The 13,979-nt window shown below is 40.4% G+C and overlaps 1 protein-coding gene across 1 annotated transcript; it reads left to right on the plus strand.

The window, feature by feature from the left end:
- Positions 1-5,746: 5,746 nt before the first annotated feature.
- Positions 5,747-13,092, plus strand: MANSC4 (MANSC domain containing 4). The gene is made up of 3 exons (XM_024992589.2): positions 5,747-6,344; positions 9,217-9,351; positions 12,312-13,092. The coding sequence occupies exons 1-3, from the start codon at positions 6,116-6,118 to the stop codon at positions 12,947-12,949; spliced, it is 1,002 nt and encodes a 333-aa protein (XP_024848357.1). The 5' UTR covers positions 5,747-6,115; the 3' UTR covers positions 12,950-13,092.
- Positions 13,093-13,979: the final 887 nt, after the last annotated feature.

Raw genomic sequence — 13,979 nt, forward strand, 5'->3', positions numbered from 1 at the left:
CTGAGCAAAAGGTCTGGAGGCTTTTGCTCGTATTTTCCTACAGAGGTGGCTTTTCTGGACACCCTTTTACCCCTCCCTGACCCCTGACCCCCGCCAACTGAGGACCACTTAAGCAAGGCTACTGCTTCCCCATCTTCTCCCATTGAACACTGCAAGTAGAAAGCACACCTCAAATAAGGATCTTGTGTTGCTCATAAGAGGAGAATTAATCCTAGAAAGGGGGAAAGTGAAAGTGAAATCGCTCAGTCGTGTCCGACTCTTTGCGACCCCATGGACTGTAGCCTAGCAGGCTTCTCTGTCCATGGGATTTTCCAGGCAATAGTACTGGAGTGGATTCCTATTTCCTTCTCCAGGGGATCTTCCCGACCTAGGGATGGAACCCGGGTGTCCCGCATTGGAAACAGACGCTTTACCGTCTGAGCTACCAGAGAACTCTAGAAAGGGAGAGTAGGTGGTGGTACTTATTAGGTTACCTTGAAGGGTTAGGATTGGGAGGGAATAGTGTGTGTGTGTGTGTGTGTGTGTGTTCACTCTTATCTTAACAAAAGCCCCTTGCAAACTTTCTTTGACCAGAGATTGAGAGCCAAATATAGTACTCCTCAACCTGGGGAAAATAGTCCTTGGATTTTTTTTAACAAGCTTCATCTTTCTTTATGAATGACAAAGTGTTAAATAGTAACTTCTTCATGAGTACAATGCCCCATATTTCAAACAAAAGATAACCTCCTACAGTGCTGATTAACATTTTCTGTTAGGAAGTTGTTGTTTGTTCAGCTGCTGTATCATTTCAGACTCTTTGCGACCCCACAGACTGTTGCTCCGTCCATGGGTTTTTCCGAACAGGAATACTGGAATGGGTTGACGTTTCCTTCTCTAGGGGATCTTCCCAACCCAGGGATCTCCCGCGTCTCCTCCATTGGCAGGTGGATTCTTTACCACAGAGCCACCAGGGAAGCGATTATGTTAAGGAGGGGAAAGGTTAAAAACCAGAGAAGGAAGTCGTGTCCTAAAACATGAAATCATTTCAACACATTGTTCAGTTACACGGTGCTTCTTTCTGTGTGATTTAGGGCTTCCCAGGCGGCACACCTGGAGCAGTGGTAAAGGATCCACCTACCAATGCAGGAGACATGGGTTCGATCCTTGGGTCAGGATGATCCCCTGGAGAAGGAAATGGTAACCCATTCCAGTATTCTTGCCTGGAAAATCCCATGGACAGAGAGGAGCCTGGCGGCCTACAATCCATGGGGTCGCAAAGTCGGACATGACTGAACACACACACTGTGTAATTTAGCTGCTTCATCATGAGACACTGTCATCCCTTATTTTCTTTATACTACACTATGAAGAAGGAACTAAACATTTAAAGACAGGGAAGAAAATTCTCGTAGATTCTGGGCTCCCTGGGAAAAGTGAAGGAAACAAAGATGGACCCATGACTTATCTCTTTAAAGATATTTTCTTGGATTCTGGGGAAAACTTCTAGCGTTCCCTTTGTTTCACGCAGCCTTTAGATCATTACTGATAAAGCTCCAGTCTCACGTGGGACCTCTCACACTTCTCTTCTCAATGAGCAAGTAATGGAGACATCTAAGGTTCTTTGTGGGTGTGTGATCATGAGAGTAGCATCCTGTTTGGAAAGGCAATGATTCACTTCCAGTGTTAGGCTGGGAAACTTTGGCCAGGAGGTGCCCCTTGTGTCAAAGAGTCTTGAACCTGGAATTTGTGCCTCCATCAGCAACAATGTCAGATTCAGTGGGTCAGCTAAGAACAGGCTCTTAGTCTCTCCTCAGTCTCTTTATAATCTTTCACCGGTGGAGGCTTTTGTTCCCCAGGCGTCATAGATATGCCTTAGACTGGTGTTTCCTTGCTTTTTAAAAATGGACCAAAGGAAAAACAAATCACACTCAAAGAAGCACATGCATTAGAAAGTAATTCACGCCCAATAATATTATCAGAGCAGATCTTAGGCAGGTAATGTAAGGTATCAGTTTGACAGTACTAGGTGCTGATCCTGTATTGGCCCCTGACATGATAGTAACGCCATTTAGAATTGAAAGTCTCTTAAAGATCGAATCATTTTAATAACTCATGAAGTAAGTTTTCTGTTAAGCTAGAAATGCAGTCAAAACATTATAAACTTTATTTACCAAAGACCTAAAATTACTATTAAGCTTCATCAAAATGTTGCTTGTCTATAACTGGAGATACACTTTTATAGATCTATTATTGACTGACCTTTGTGGCAACATGATTTACTTCAAACACCTAACAATTTGTTTTACTAAAATCTAAAGTAAGGGTCAAACACAAAGCTAGACTATTTCCTTAAGAATTTATGGATAGACTTGCCTGGTGGTCCAGTGGTTAAGTCTCCAGGCTTCCAGTGCAGGGCACACATGTTTGATCCCTGGTCAGGGAACTAATGGACTTCCCTGGTTGCTCAGACAGTAAAGAATCTGCCTTCGATTCAGGAGACTGGGTTTGATCTGCGTTGGGAAGATCCCCTGGAGAAGAGAATGACTACCTACTCCAGTATTCTTGCCTGGAGAATTTCATGGAGAGAGGAACCTGGTGGGCTACAGTCCATGGGGTTGCAAAGAGTCAGACACGACTGAGCAACTTTCACTTTTTCTCTCTTCAGGGAACTAATTTGCTTGGCACAGCCAAAAATAAGAAAAAGATTTTAAAAGAAAAATAAAGGATTTATGGAAAATATACCTTTTGACCTAGAATAGGGAAAAATCAAAGTAAAAGATGTTTATCACAGTGTTGCTTTGAATAATAAAAGATTGAAAAACAACATATAACAATAGCAGTAGCTGACATTTATTGAATGTTTATTATATGTTGTAAGTGCTTTACATGGATTGCAATCTATTTTAATACTCTTCTACAGCTGAGGAAGTTGAAGTGCAAAGTAAATTTTGGTATATGAGTAGAATGAATACCGTAGAACTGTTACAACTTTGGATGCAGAGTTTTCTTTAGAGACACTGAACATATGATTTTACATTGGATTTTTAAAAAACAGTTTCTGAAACAATATGAATCCATTTTTTGTAAAATTGTACATGTGTTTTTTTTTATGGCGATGTCTGGAAGGATGTTTACCAAAAGATTTAAGATTGTAAGATCTTGAATGGTTATTATTTCTTTTTGTACTTTTCTGTATGATTTGGGTTTTTAAAGTGCATGCTCATGCTCAGTCACTCTGTGTGTCTGGTTCTCTGTGACCCCATGGACTGTAGCCCAGCAGGCTCCTCTGTCCACTGGGATAATCATCCCAGTAAGAACACTGGAGTGGATTGCCATTTGTATGTCCATTTAATTAAAAAAAAACATTTTAAGAAAAATTAATCATATATTCCAATTTCTCAGGCCCCATTTTAAAAAATGATTTCCATCAATTTTATGAACTGGTGAAATGAAAGTGTTAAGTAAATACTTAACTGTAAAACTGTAAAAACACTTAACTGTAAATACTACAGTTACTATCTTTTAAAAAAGATGAAATATTGACTGTTTTTCAAACATCTTTTGAATTTAGTGTCTGCTGTTACCTCACTGCCACTTAAAAATTGTTTATATCTTATTTTTTAGTCCCTCTAGTATTTCTAAAACAGTTGTTTCCTCTTTGCTTTTTAATAAGTAAGACTGAAATTTCTTGCTTTCATTAAAGCATGGGGGCAATTTAAATGTTTAAAGTAGAACAGTTCTTAAAATGGCTCTATTTAATTCGGGCTGAGCACCTTCATGTAGCTGAAACTTTCACTTATTTCAGTGTTTTCCAGACATCTTAGGAAATCACCCGAGACACTTCATATAAAGATAAGAACTCTGGTTCCCACATCAGAGCTACTGAATCAGGCTCTTGGGAGGATGGTTCGGGTCTCTATCTCAGATCATTGTAGTTTCCTCCCTCTTCCCCCCACTCTCCTGCTTTTAATCTCTCCTTTTCAAAATAGCCAGCTCTAAGAAGTTACCTGTTTCCAGATTCAGTGTTTAACAATCAGCCCAAAATTTGCTTTAAAAAATTGAAAGCCTGCTTTTACACTGGAACTTGTAGACTCTATAAAATGCAGCCTTGATCTCCCCGTGAACATCATCTGAAAGCAAAAGCATTCAACAACTGAGGATTGTTCCCTTACCCCTGACAGAAACACGAGCACTTCAAGGAATTATACATAGAACACAAGAAGCCACATTTAATGTGACTGAAAGATGTGGAGGTTAGAAAGTTGACTTTCCGGTTTATGGCCCCAAGGTTTGGACTAATCCAAATAGCTCCTGGAATCTCAGGGGAAAACAGGAAGCACTCTTTTGTTCCTCATCTATCTCCTGTTTTTGCGTTTAGGAAGCCTTTCTTCCCTCTTTCCTCTGAACAGATGAAAGCTTGTTTGCAGGTAAGCAACTGAAATTTGTTTTCTAAAAGAAGTTTATTAGAATAAAATATTTATTATTTTTAGTGTATTTTACGTGGCTTATTCAAGTTAAGACTTAGTCTAATTTTTGCTCAGAAGAAATTTTTTTAAGTTAATCAGCCTTTTGACTGTCATCCTCTTTATTATTACTAATATTATATGTTTCTAAAAATCAAAAGATATAATTACACTATTATTAGTAGACAGATGGAGAGATGAAATTTCAAAGTGTATGATAAACAGATCACAGGAGGGAAAATTTTCACTTTTCATTTTTTAAAAAGCAGTACAGTACTTTTTGTGCTTCCCCAGTGGCTCAATGGTAAAGAATCCGCATGCAACGCAGGAGATGCAGGAGACGTGGATTCAATCCCTAGGTCGAGAAGATCCCCTGGAGAAGGAAAGGCAATCCACTCTAGTATTCTTGCCTGGAGAATGCCATGGACAGAGGAGCCTGGCAGGCTACAGTCCATGGCATTGCAAAGAGTCAGACATGACTGAAGCAACTAAGCACACGCAGTACTTTATAACCCAAACTAATTACCACTAGTGCTTTGTATAAAAATGGATATAAAAGAGCAACAGTTCTATGCTTTGAACCAATTTCATCTTGGATATTGTGGAATATGGAACACAATCTTCACAAAAGAGACCATTTTCACGGCCTTTAATATTTTTTCAAATGTTTTGGCATTGCAATGGAAGTAACTTTATTAATATTTAGAAATTTAAAACTATTTCCCTAATGAACATTTCCTGTAACTACATCTGCTTCAGAGATGCCTTTATGTATGTGCTTCACAAAGTTTTCTTTGTAACTTGAAAACATAAATAGCAGAAAATCCCCAAACTGCAGTTCTTCACAATTTTCTGTTATGCTTTTAACTCTTGATTGAACAAAATACACTTTAATGGGTGTTGTATTTCATCTAGTTATTAGAATATTCTTGGCTGGATCTTTTATCTTTTCAAAAAGCATGTGGCTGGCCTTTGCAAAAAATGCCTGACCCCAGAAGTGACCAGGATTCATATTCAGTGTTTTCGAAATCACTGCAAAGTTAAAAAATTTTTTCATTTTTATTTCATTTTCACTTTGTATTTACTTTTTATTTTTTTCCAGTGATTCTGAATATTAGAACTTTAATTCAAAGAAAAAAGATCACTGAAAAAAAAAAATCTGCAGTCACAAGTTTCTTAAAGAAACTGACAGAAGTATCCTGACAAAATAATGTCTTGTTTCCTGGTGAAATTGATCCTTCCTTTATCTGACGTCAAGTGACTGAACTGTTGTTTTACTCAGAAAGACTCTTGGCTAGGATTTCGAGTTGTCTTTATATTTACTTGGTAAAAGGTGTCTGTGACTTCCCTTTCAGAGAAAGAAGAAAAGCAGAGGAGAGAATCTACGACTACTGGAGGCTAAAGGACAGAGTACTGAAATGGCCTGGAAAGTGTTCAGAATTAACACCAAGTCATCAAGTCCCAGGTGTGGGGTGCAACTGGGAAGAAACAAAAGAAAAGTCAACGTGCAGTCAAAGAGCCGCTTCATTTTTCTACAAAGTGACCCTTCTCAAAGTTCCAAGGAAGCTCTTCCTTCACAACAGCCCTGAAATCCCAGCTGTTCTGAACCCTGATGGTCAGCTCCAGCATCTGTCTGGTCACCAAACTTATTGCCGAGTCTTCATTCCAGGGAAATGCGTGCGGTGGTGGTAGCAGCAAATGTGATACTGCTCCTGAGCATGGGGGGGACCTCAAACTCTCTTTGCTCACCCACCGTGTTTTACAGAGACTGCTGGATCCGTCGCTTCCCAGGTTTTCTGATTGACCTGGAGGAGTCTCAGAAGCTGGGGGCCCAGTTCCTGAGGTATTCTTCTGAAAACACCGGTCAGAAGTGCAGTCGGAACTGCTGTCTTAGGAAGGATGGTAAGTGTCCATGATAGACCTGAGAAAATGGGGGCAAACTTCTAAAAGGAGGACCTGAGGAAAGAGCCCTTGGTAGAGGGTCCAGTGAACAATTGACCCAGACGAGGGAAGATGCCCTGAAGGACCCCCCCTCTGAAAAAAAAAAGATGCCCTGAAGGAGGGAGTGGGCACAGAGGGAGAGACACTGAGACTGACTTTGCAGGTGAAGTCAGTGCCAGCTTGGTTTATAAATCTAGCAATGACCCAGGAGGCTGTGAACCTGCTGGTAACAGAGAACCTCTTCTCTCCACTACAGTGCTGAATGAAAAAATTTCCTTGAGAGCTAACTAACAATATTTCTATAGCCCAGAATATAGCATATATAATTCCAAAAGTATTTATAATAATTTCCTTTTCAAAGTTCTTTCGGTGATATTAGTATCATATCACACTTTTGAAATGAGCTTGCTTGGGCTGACCAAATGTGGGAATGTACTGAATAGGATTTAGATTGTGATTCATATTTTGAAAGAAATAGGGAGATTTATATCAACTAGAAAAGGGAAGAAAGGCAAAGAAGAGAAAAGGAAGGAAGGAAGGACGGGAGAAAGAAGTGGGGGAGGGAGGAAGGAAGAAAGAAATCTACAAAATACCCTGACATAATTTTTTTGGGTATGAGATGTGGAATCAGGGTTAAATATCATTCATATAATATAATCAAGGCCTGTAATTAGAAAAATGCTTCATTGTTGCAGAATTTCAAGTTACATTTGACTTCATTTATTTCATTTTTCTAAGATTTGAAAGCTACTTGGAAAGAACAAAAGTGACACAGCACTTTGAAATAATTCTCTTGTTCTACACTTTCTTCTTGTGGTCTCATGCTGCTGCTGCTAAGTCGCTTCAGTCGTGTCCGACTCTGTGCGACCCCACAGACAGCAGCCCACCAGGCTCCCCCATCCCTGGGATTCTCCAGGCAAGAACACTGGAGTGGGTTGCCATTTCCTTCTCCAATGCAGGAAAGTGAAAAGTGAAAGTGAAGTCGCTCAGGCATGTCTGACTCTTAGTGACCCCATGGACTGCAGCCTACCAGGCTCCTCCATCCATGGGATTTTCCAGGCAAGAGTACTAGAATGGGGTGCCATTGCCTTCTCCTCTTGTGGTCTCATACTGACATTAATTGCCTCTTACCCAATTATCCATCTAAGATTTCTAGGATGCAGATTGGAGCTCCTTGGAGAATCTGTCTGTCAAGAGACCACAGTGTAAGAAGCTGTCACAAACTAAGCCCTCAAATTTAATCAGGCACAGAAGAGAGCAATTAATTTGTCAAAGGGAAATTTTGAAAAAGGTAGCAAAATACTCAGCTTCCAGATGTTTATAACCCCCAGAATCATTCACTGAGACCAGATGAGGGAGGGATGATAACTTTTCCCCATTTTCCCATGCCATGAATTTACCTTATTCTCCACACCAGGCAAACTATGGACTATGGACTTTTAGAGATACTAAAAGCATCCATTTGGAATTCCATGATTTTAGAGTCTTGTGGGGTTGTGGCTTTCCTTCTCTAGAAGAAGAAAAGGCACGAACACACATCCCTTTTTACCTGGAAGCCAGAACTTCAAAATGCTACCATCCTGCAGTAGCTAACCTACTCAGAGCTGGGACTCTGAAATACACATGAAGAATGTAAAAGATCTTTAAAAATTAGTCCCTACAGGATCCAGTGCTTTCTTATCAGAAATTCAGATGTCTAAATTAGAATGATGTTCTTTCTTCCTTTTCCTTGAACTTTACAGCACAGTCCTCAGGGAAAATGTCTTGGTAATCTATAATGTATTAGCAATGAATTATTAATTGACTTTTCTCTCATTCTGGAAAAAAAAGAGAGCAGAAACATGGGGTGTCCCAAAAGTAATGGGGGAGAGGTAACCCCCAGAGTTAGCCTTACACAGAAGCAGAGCAGGCTCTGCCAGCAGTCCCACAGCAGCTGCAGGTACACTCTGAAGTCTGGTAACAGTACACTATCCCTCTGCAATCTCATTTTATTAAAGAAGCTGATACCTTTGGGTCAATGAATATACAGCAGCAGGAGGAAAATCTGTGCTGCACTGCAGGGATGACAAGACTGAAGATCTGCACTCAACAACTCTGACTTAAAAGTTATCCAGAAATAATACGGTATCTTTTAAGGAGCAAATCTCCTTAGAAAAGAGGAGCTGGGGAGAGCAATGCCCCCTACAATTCCAAACGCTAGCCACCCTGTCGGTCCTCTCCCTTCCTCTGACACTGATTAGCGTTTCACTGGACGTAGCTTAGCAGCATAGGGCTGGTGCACACCTGCAGTCAGGGTCAAGGTCATGTTTACCCACACTGGTGCCTCTATACCACCCGGGCCTCTTCCAGCAACAGTCAGTGCTGTTTTTGCTCTTCCCGTCACTCCCCTTTCTGTTATAGCATTTGTCCATTTATTGTCCTATTTCTTTCTCTGGTGAACTCCTTAGCATTCCAAGAGGGTATTACACCTGGAAATCTCATATTATAAACATCAGATTAGAATATTATGATATTATAAATCTCCCCTCTGGGGAGAGGTTTTTGTAGTCAATTGAGTTTTCCTGAACATGAAATACTGGGATTGCAAAATAATTCCAGGTAATCCTATGTAGCATGGGAATGTATGAATGATTACTGAAAGACAAGTCAGTATTTTCTTTTGAAGAGGCATTTCCCCATCTTCACAGAAATAGCTGCTCTCAGTTCATAGTTAGATGTCTGAACAGCCCTGCAAGGAACTGTTAATCCAGTGTTTGTGAAAGAAACATAAGCTACTCAGAGCTTATCAAGCTGCAGAAATCAAGCAGACATACTTTGCCTGCTTCCTTTTCAGTGTCCTGTAACCTGGCTGTCTTCTTCCACGATCCTATTCATGACAATGTCAACTGCCTCCACGTTCACTGCCCAACCCTGGAGAGCTGCATACTGGAGCCTGGAACCAGTGCCATTTTATATAACATAACAGATGGTAATGATTTATGTACTTTGTATGTACTTCTAAGAATGTCTAATATTTTAGTAGAGGCAAATAACCTAGAAATTGGCTGGAAGAAGCCATGTATGAATTTCTAAATAATTATTTTCCAGTGAACTCTGGAAAAGTTTGGGGCTTCCAAGGCAGAAAGTAAAAGGAAATTCACATAAATTTGGCATGTTCAGCAAGGATGACTTTGTCCCAGATAACAAATCATATGTGACCAAACAAGAACAATGTATTTCATTTACCCCAAGAGCCTTCAACAAGAGCCAAAATAGGTATTTCTACTATAGTCAGTAAGCATACAACTAAGAAGTTAAGTAATATGCTAAATGTCACTGTTGAGGCTTGCTGACATTATATACAAGGATTCTACAAAGATTGATTCAGGGACAGGAAATACACTTACTGCCACATATTAATTTCTGGTCCCAAGATAACCAGTACGTTTTACTTTAGAAAAACAAATTATTTAAGTGTCCTTTGCCCATGTATATAATCTCAGGGTACAGATTAGTAAATATCAAAGATCGACTTTTGCCATCACCATACAAAGGAGGTAAATTTCTTTATTGATCTGTACTTGTTGACCACAAACTGTGTTTATCACTGCAGCTGTACCTCTGCCCTCAAGTTCCTTCTAATCTACCTGAGGAAAGAAGTCTCACAGTTAAAGACATACAATTCAATTAAAAATAGGTGATACTGCCTCGAGTACAAAGGTTCAAAAGGTTGGGGGCGGGGTAGCTAAAGAAAGCTCGATTATTCAGGGGAGGCTTCGTGGAAGAGGGCAGATAGAGGTAAGGAGTCTGTGTCACTCCCTAGGAAAGAGAGAACACTGATGTCGCTACAAGTATGGGCACATTTGGGGCTGCAATGGAAATATGGGTAGGATAGGGTAGGCCAGGTAACAAAAGAATAGAGTGTTGGTTTGACTGTCAGAAATATGGAAACAACAAAGGTGTTTAATGAGAAAACGCTATCATTAGAGTGATGTGTCTGGTTATCTTAGTCCAGGAAAATTATAAGCAGGATGCCGGCTAGAACAAGGTAATTTTACTTGCAACGAGGGATAGTTACCAGCATATTGGGAAGGGATTGGATAGCACTTAGTTTTTGGGTAGAGAAGAGAAGTCTTAACCCTGCGGTCCAGTGTTTGACTCTGTGCTTCTGCTGCAGGGACACAGGTTTGATCCCTGCTCTGGGAAGTAAGATCCCTGCAGGCAAAAAAAAAAAAAAGAGAGAGAGAGAGAGAACAGAGGAATCAAAAATTCCTTAGCAGTGCAGTCTATCATGGGTGATGGAAGAATGATAATGCCTCTGAACAAGACAAGGAGCTAGATAAGATGATGGTTCTGAAAATGTCAGTGGTGATGTGAGATGTTTATGTGGGAACATCCAGTAGTGCACAGGAGAAATGAGATCAGAGCTCAAGAAAGGGGAAAAAATTGGGCACATGGATTTCAGGGTCATCGATGTAGTAGGGACGATGAGGATAGTATTTTTGGCAGTGGCGGTGGGGTGGGGAGCTGGGGGGCTGTGGTCAGGGCAGAGGTTATATGGAATGCAGAGAAATACCTTAGAAAACCAAGGACTAAAGACTGTAGAAATCACGAAACCCAGTTAGGACCAAGGAGAGAACCAACAGAGGAAGAAAAATAAGGGACGCAGGCAGCCTGAGATAAAGTGCCAAAGCAATCTGTGGTGCAGGGAGTCAGTTCAGTTCAGTTCAGTTGCTCAGTCATGTCCAACTCTTTGTGACCCCATGGCCTGCAGCACGCCAGGCCTCCCTGTCCATCACCAACTCCTGGAGTTATGGCCATTGAGTCAGTGGTGCCATCCAACCATCTCTTCCTCTGTCGTCTCCTTCTCCTCCCGCCTTCAGTGTTTCCCAGCATCAGGGTCTTTTCAAACGAGTCAGTTCTTCGCATCAGGTGGCCAAAGTATTGGAGTTTCAGCTTCAGCATCAGTCCTTCCAATAAATATTCAGGACTGATTTCCCTTAGGATGGACTGGTTTGATCTCCTTGCAGCCCAAGGGACTCTCAAGAGTCTTCTCCAACACCACAGTTCAAAAGCATTCATTCTTGAGTGCTCAGCTTTCTTAATAGTCCAACTCTCACATCCATACATGACTACCAGAAAAACCATCGCTTTGACTAGACAGACCTTTGTTGGCAAAGTAATGTCTCTGCTTTTTAATACACTTGTCTAGGTTGGTCTTAGCTTTCCTCTCAGTGCAGGGAGTCAGGGAAGAAGAATTCAAGGACAGTTGGCCATCAGTGTCAAGGACAAGAGAAAAGTCAAAGCAGTGACACCCAGCAATCAGGAAAAAGGGAAGGTACTGACCACTCTAGAAGCAGAATTTTGGCATAATAGAGGATGGAAACAACATGACAGAAAGCACAAAACAAAGTCAGAAAGGAAATGAAGGAAGTGGATGTTGGTGTGGTGAGAGAGAGGGAACAAGAGAGACTGAAAGGGAAACAGTTTCTGAAGCCAGCCGGAAAGGAGTTTATAAGAGGAGAGAGAACACACACTGAAGAAGACCGGAGGCACTGAGCAGGGATGCGATGTAGGGCTCTGCTAATAATTTTGAATAGCTACACATCTCAGGCCTCATTTTGTTTAACTCTAAAATGTTACTCATATCAAATGGTTACTATTTCTGAAGTTCTTGCCCTCACACTGCTATTGTTGCCTAAAAGCCCTGGCAGATACAAAGTTTTCTCTATGATGTAGCCAAGTTTGTTTGCAACAGAAGATGTCTTAGAAAGTTAAGAATTCAAATGTGGTCAGTATGTCTAAAAGCCTTTGAGAAATGTGCACTAGGGGAACTTGCAATTAGCTTAGTTCATAACTCAGAGAGGCAAAATCTAGGACTTCAGTAAACTGTACTTTAGGGCCCTCTCTGCTAAACTAAAAATAAATGATGCCTTACTTATTTTTCAGGTATAGATCCTGATTTGCTGGTTTTTGAACAATCACTGCCCACATATCTAAATACCCGTTCTTCATCTGATACATGGGAGAGACTAAGGATTCTAAAAGCTATGTATTTAGATAAACAACAAACCACCATGATAAACCAAATGCTACCATCAATAGAGGCTCCGTCACCAACCACACATCAAGAGTTGGCAACCACAAATAATACTAGGTATTCCAAGGAATTGACCACAGACTCTTGGGCAAGATTCATTGCCCTGAATGACTCCATTACCACAAAGATAAATACGGTGTCAGCCAGTACTGACTTCATCAACAATCCAGATAACAAGACTGTTTCTCCTTTCTTTGTGCCCAGAGACACAAAACTTTCTCATATGCCTAGTCCCTCCCAACTCAACAGCAGTAAACAATTACTAAACAAAACCAAAGGATCCAACAGCAGAAACCACACATCTAAGAATGAAGACTCAACACCTGGTGGGGCACCTGTGACTGGTGTAAAGACGTGGCTGGTTCCTGTAGCCCTCTGCACCGCTGTCATCTTTCTTTGCTCTTGTGTAGTCATCCTGGCATCTGGTTGCTGTCGAAAGCAGTACGGCCAGTATAAACCAGGGCAGAGAAAGTCAGGACCCAGGTAAATTAAAAAATGTGCCAATCAGAAGGAGTTCTCTTACTGATGAAAGGTGAGAGCATTTTGAGTATCATTTTTAGTTTTCTTAAGCAATTTGGTTAAAAAAAAAGGAAAAAAATAAAATAAAGCACAGATGCCCATTCATACCAATCTCTAAAGGCCAATGTTTGATAAACATAACTGCTTTTTGTGATTATATCCATTTCTTGAATAGTGTACCCTTTGCCAAGCTTCAAAATTCTGACCCCTGCAGTTATTCAGCACAACATAAGAGAGACAGTTCTAAGTGCAGTATGTGTATCAACTTGTTGAATATTTAGAACTCTGTGGGTTTTCATTAACCATCATACTGATATTTTACAGATGAGGAAACAGGAGAAAAAAGGCTAAGTATACTGCTGAAAGTCACACAGCTAGTATGTAGCAAAGCCATATTTCATAGGCAATATGGTTCAAAGGTCCACGCTTGAAATCCATGTTGGACTACAAGTCTCCACTTGCCCAGTGAGTATGGAAAAAAGATACAGGAGAAAAACACCATAATATTTTTCTTCCATTAAGGTCATATTACCATCACATATGTTAATGAAATCTTTTAGTGGTTTGAGCAAAAAAGCTTCTTGATCTTTTATATAGTTTTCGATGTTCAATTTATTAATCTTTCTCAATCCTAATCCATTCTCTTCATTTTCTAAAACATGTCTCTCAATGATTATAGGAGATTTCTGAGTTTTCTGTTGAATAAATGTTGGGAGTTTTAGTTTATGTTCCTCAGTTGTATACATTGTTTTCCCAGGGCAAATATTAGCTCTAGGTATTTCAAGCTCTGTCCACTCCTTACACCAGACTCACCCCCTAGATCTTAAACTCCAACTCTTTAAGTGTAGAAATCTGAATTACCATCTCTAATGATCTTAAACTTTAGACCCTTAGTCTCATCCTTGAAAATATTTTTTAATGGGAGCACAGACATTAAACAGCTATTTGTAGTAAGTATGTGTGTGCGTGTTCAGTTGCTCAGTTGTGTCCACTCTTTG

The sequence above is a fragment of the Bos taurus genome, chromosome 5, assembly GCF_002263795.3.
Source record: "Bos taurus isolate L1 Dominette 01449 registration number 42190680 breed Hereford chromosome 5, ARS-UCD2.0, whole genome shotgun sequence".
Taxonomy (NCBI): domain Eukaryota; kingdom Metazoa; phylum Chordata; class Mammalia; order Artiodactyla; family Bovidae; genus Bos; species Bos taurus.

Excerpts from the sequence above, each read along its gene's own strand:
- MANSC4 (XM_024992589.2), top strand. The coding sequence starts at position 6,116 with ATGCGTGCGGTGGTGGTAGCAGCAAATGTGATACTGCTCCTGAGCATG. Across the intron at positions 6,345-9,216 it reads CTGCTGTCTTAGGAAGGATG|TGTCCTGTAACCTGGCTGTC; the intron begins GTAAGTGTCCAT and ends CTTCCTTTTCAG. Across the intron at positions 9,352-12,311 it reads TTTATATAACATAACAGATG|GTATAGATCCTGATTTGCTG; the intron begins GTAATGATTTAT and ends CTTATTTTTCAG.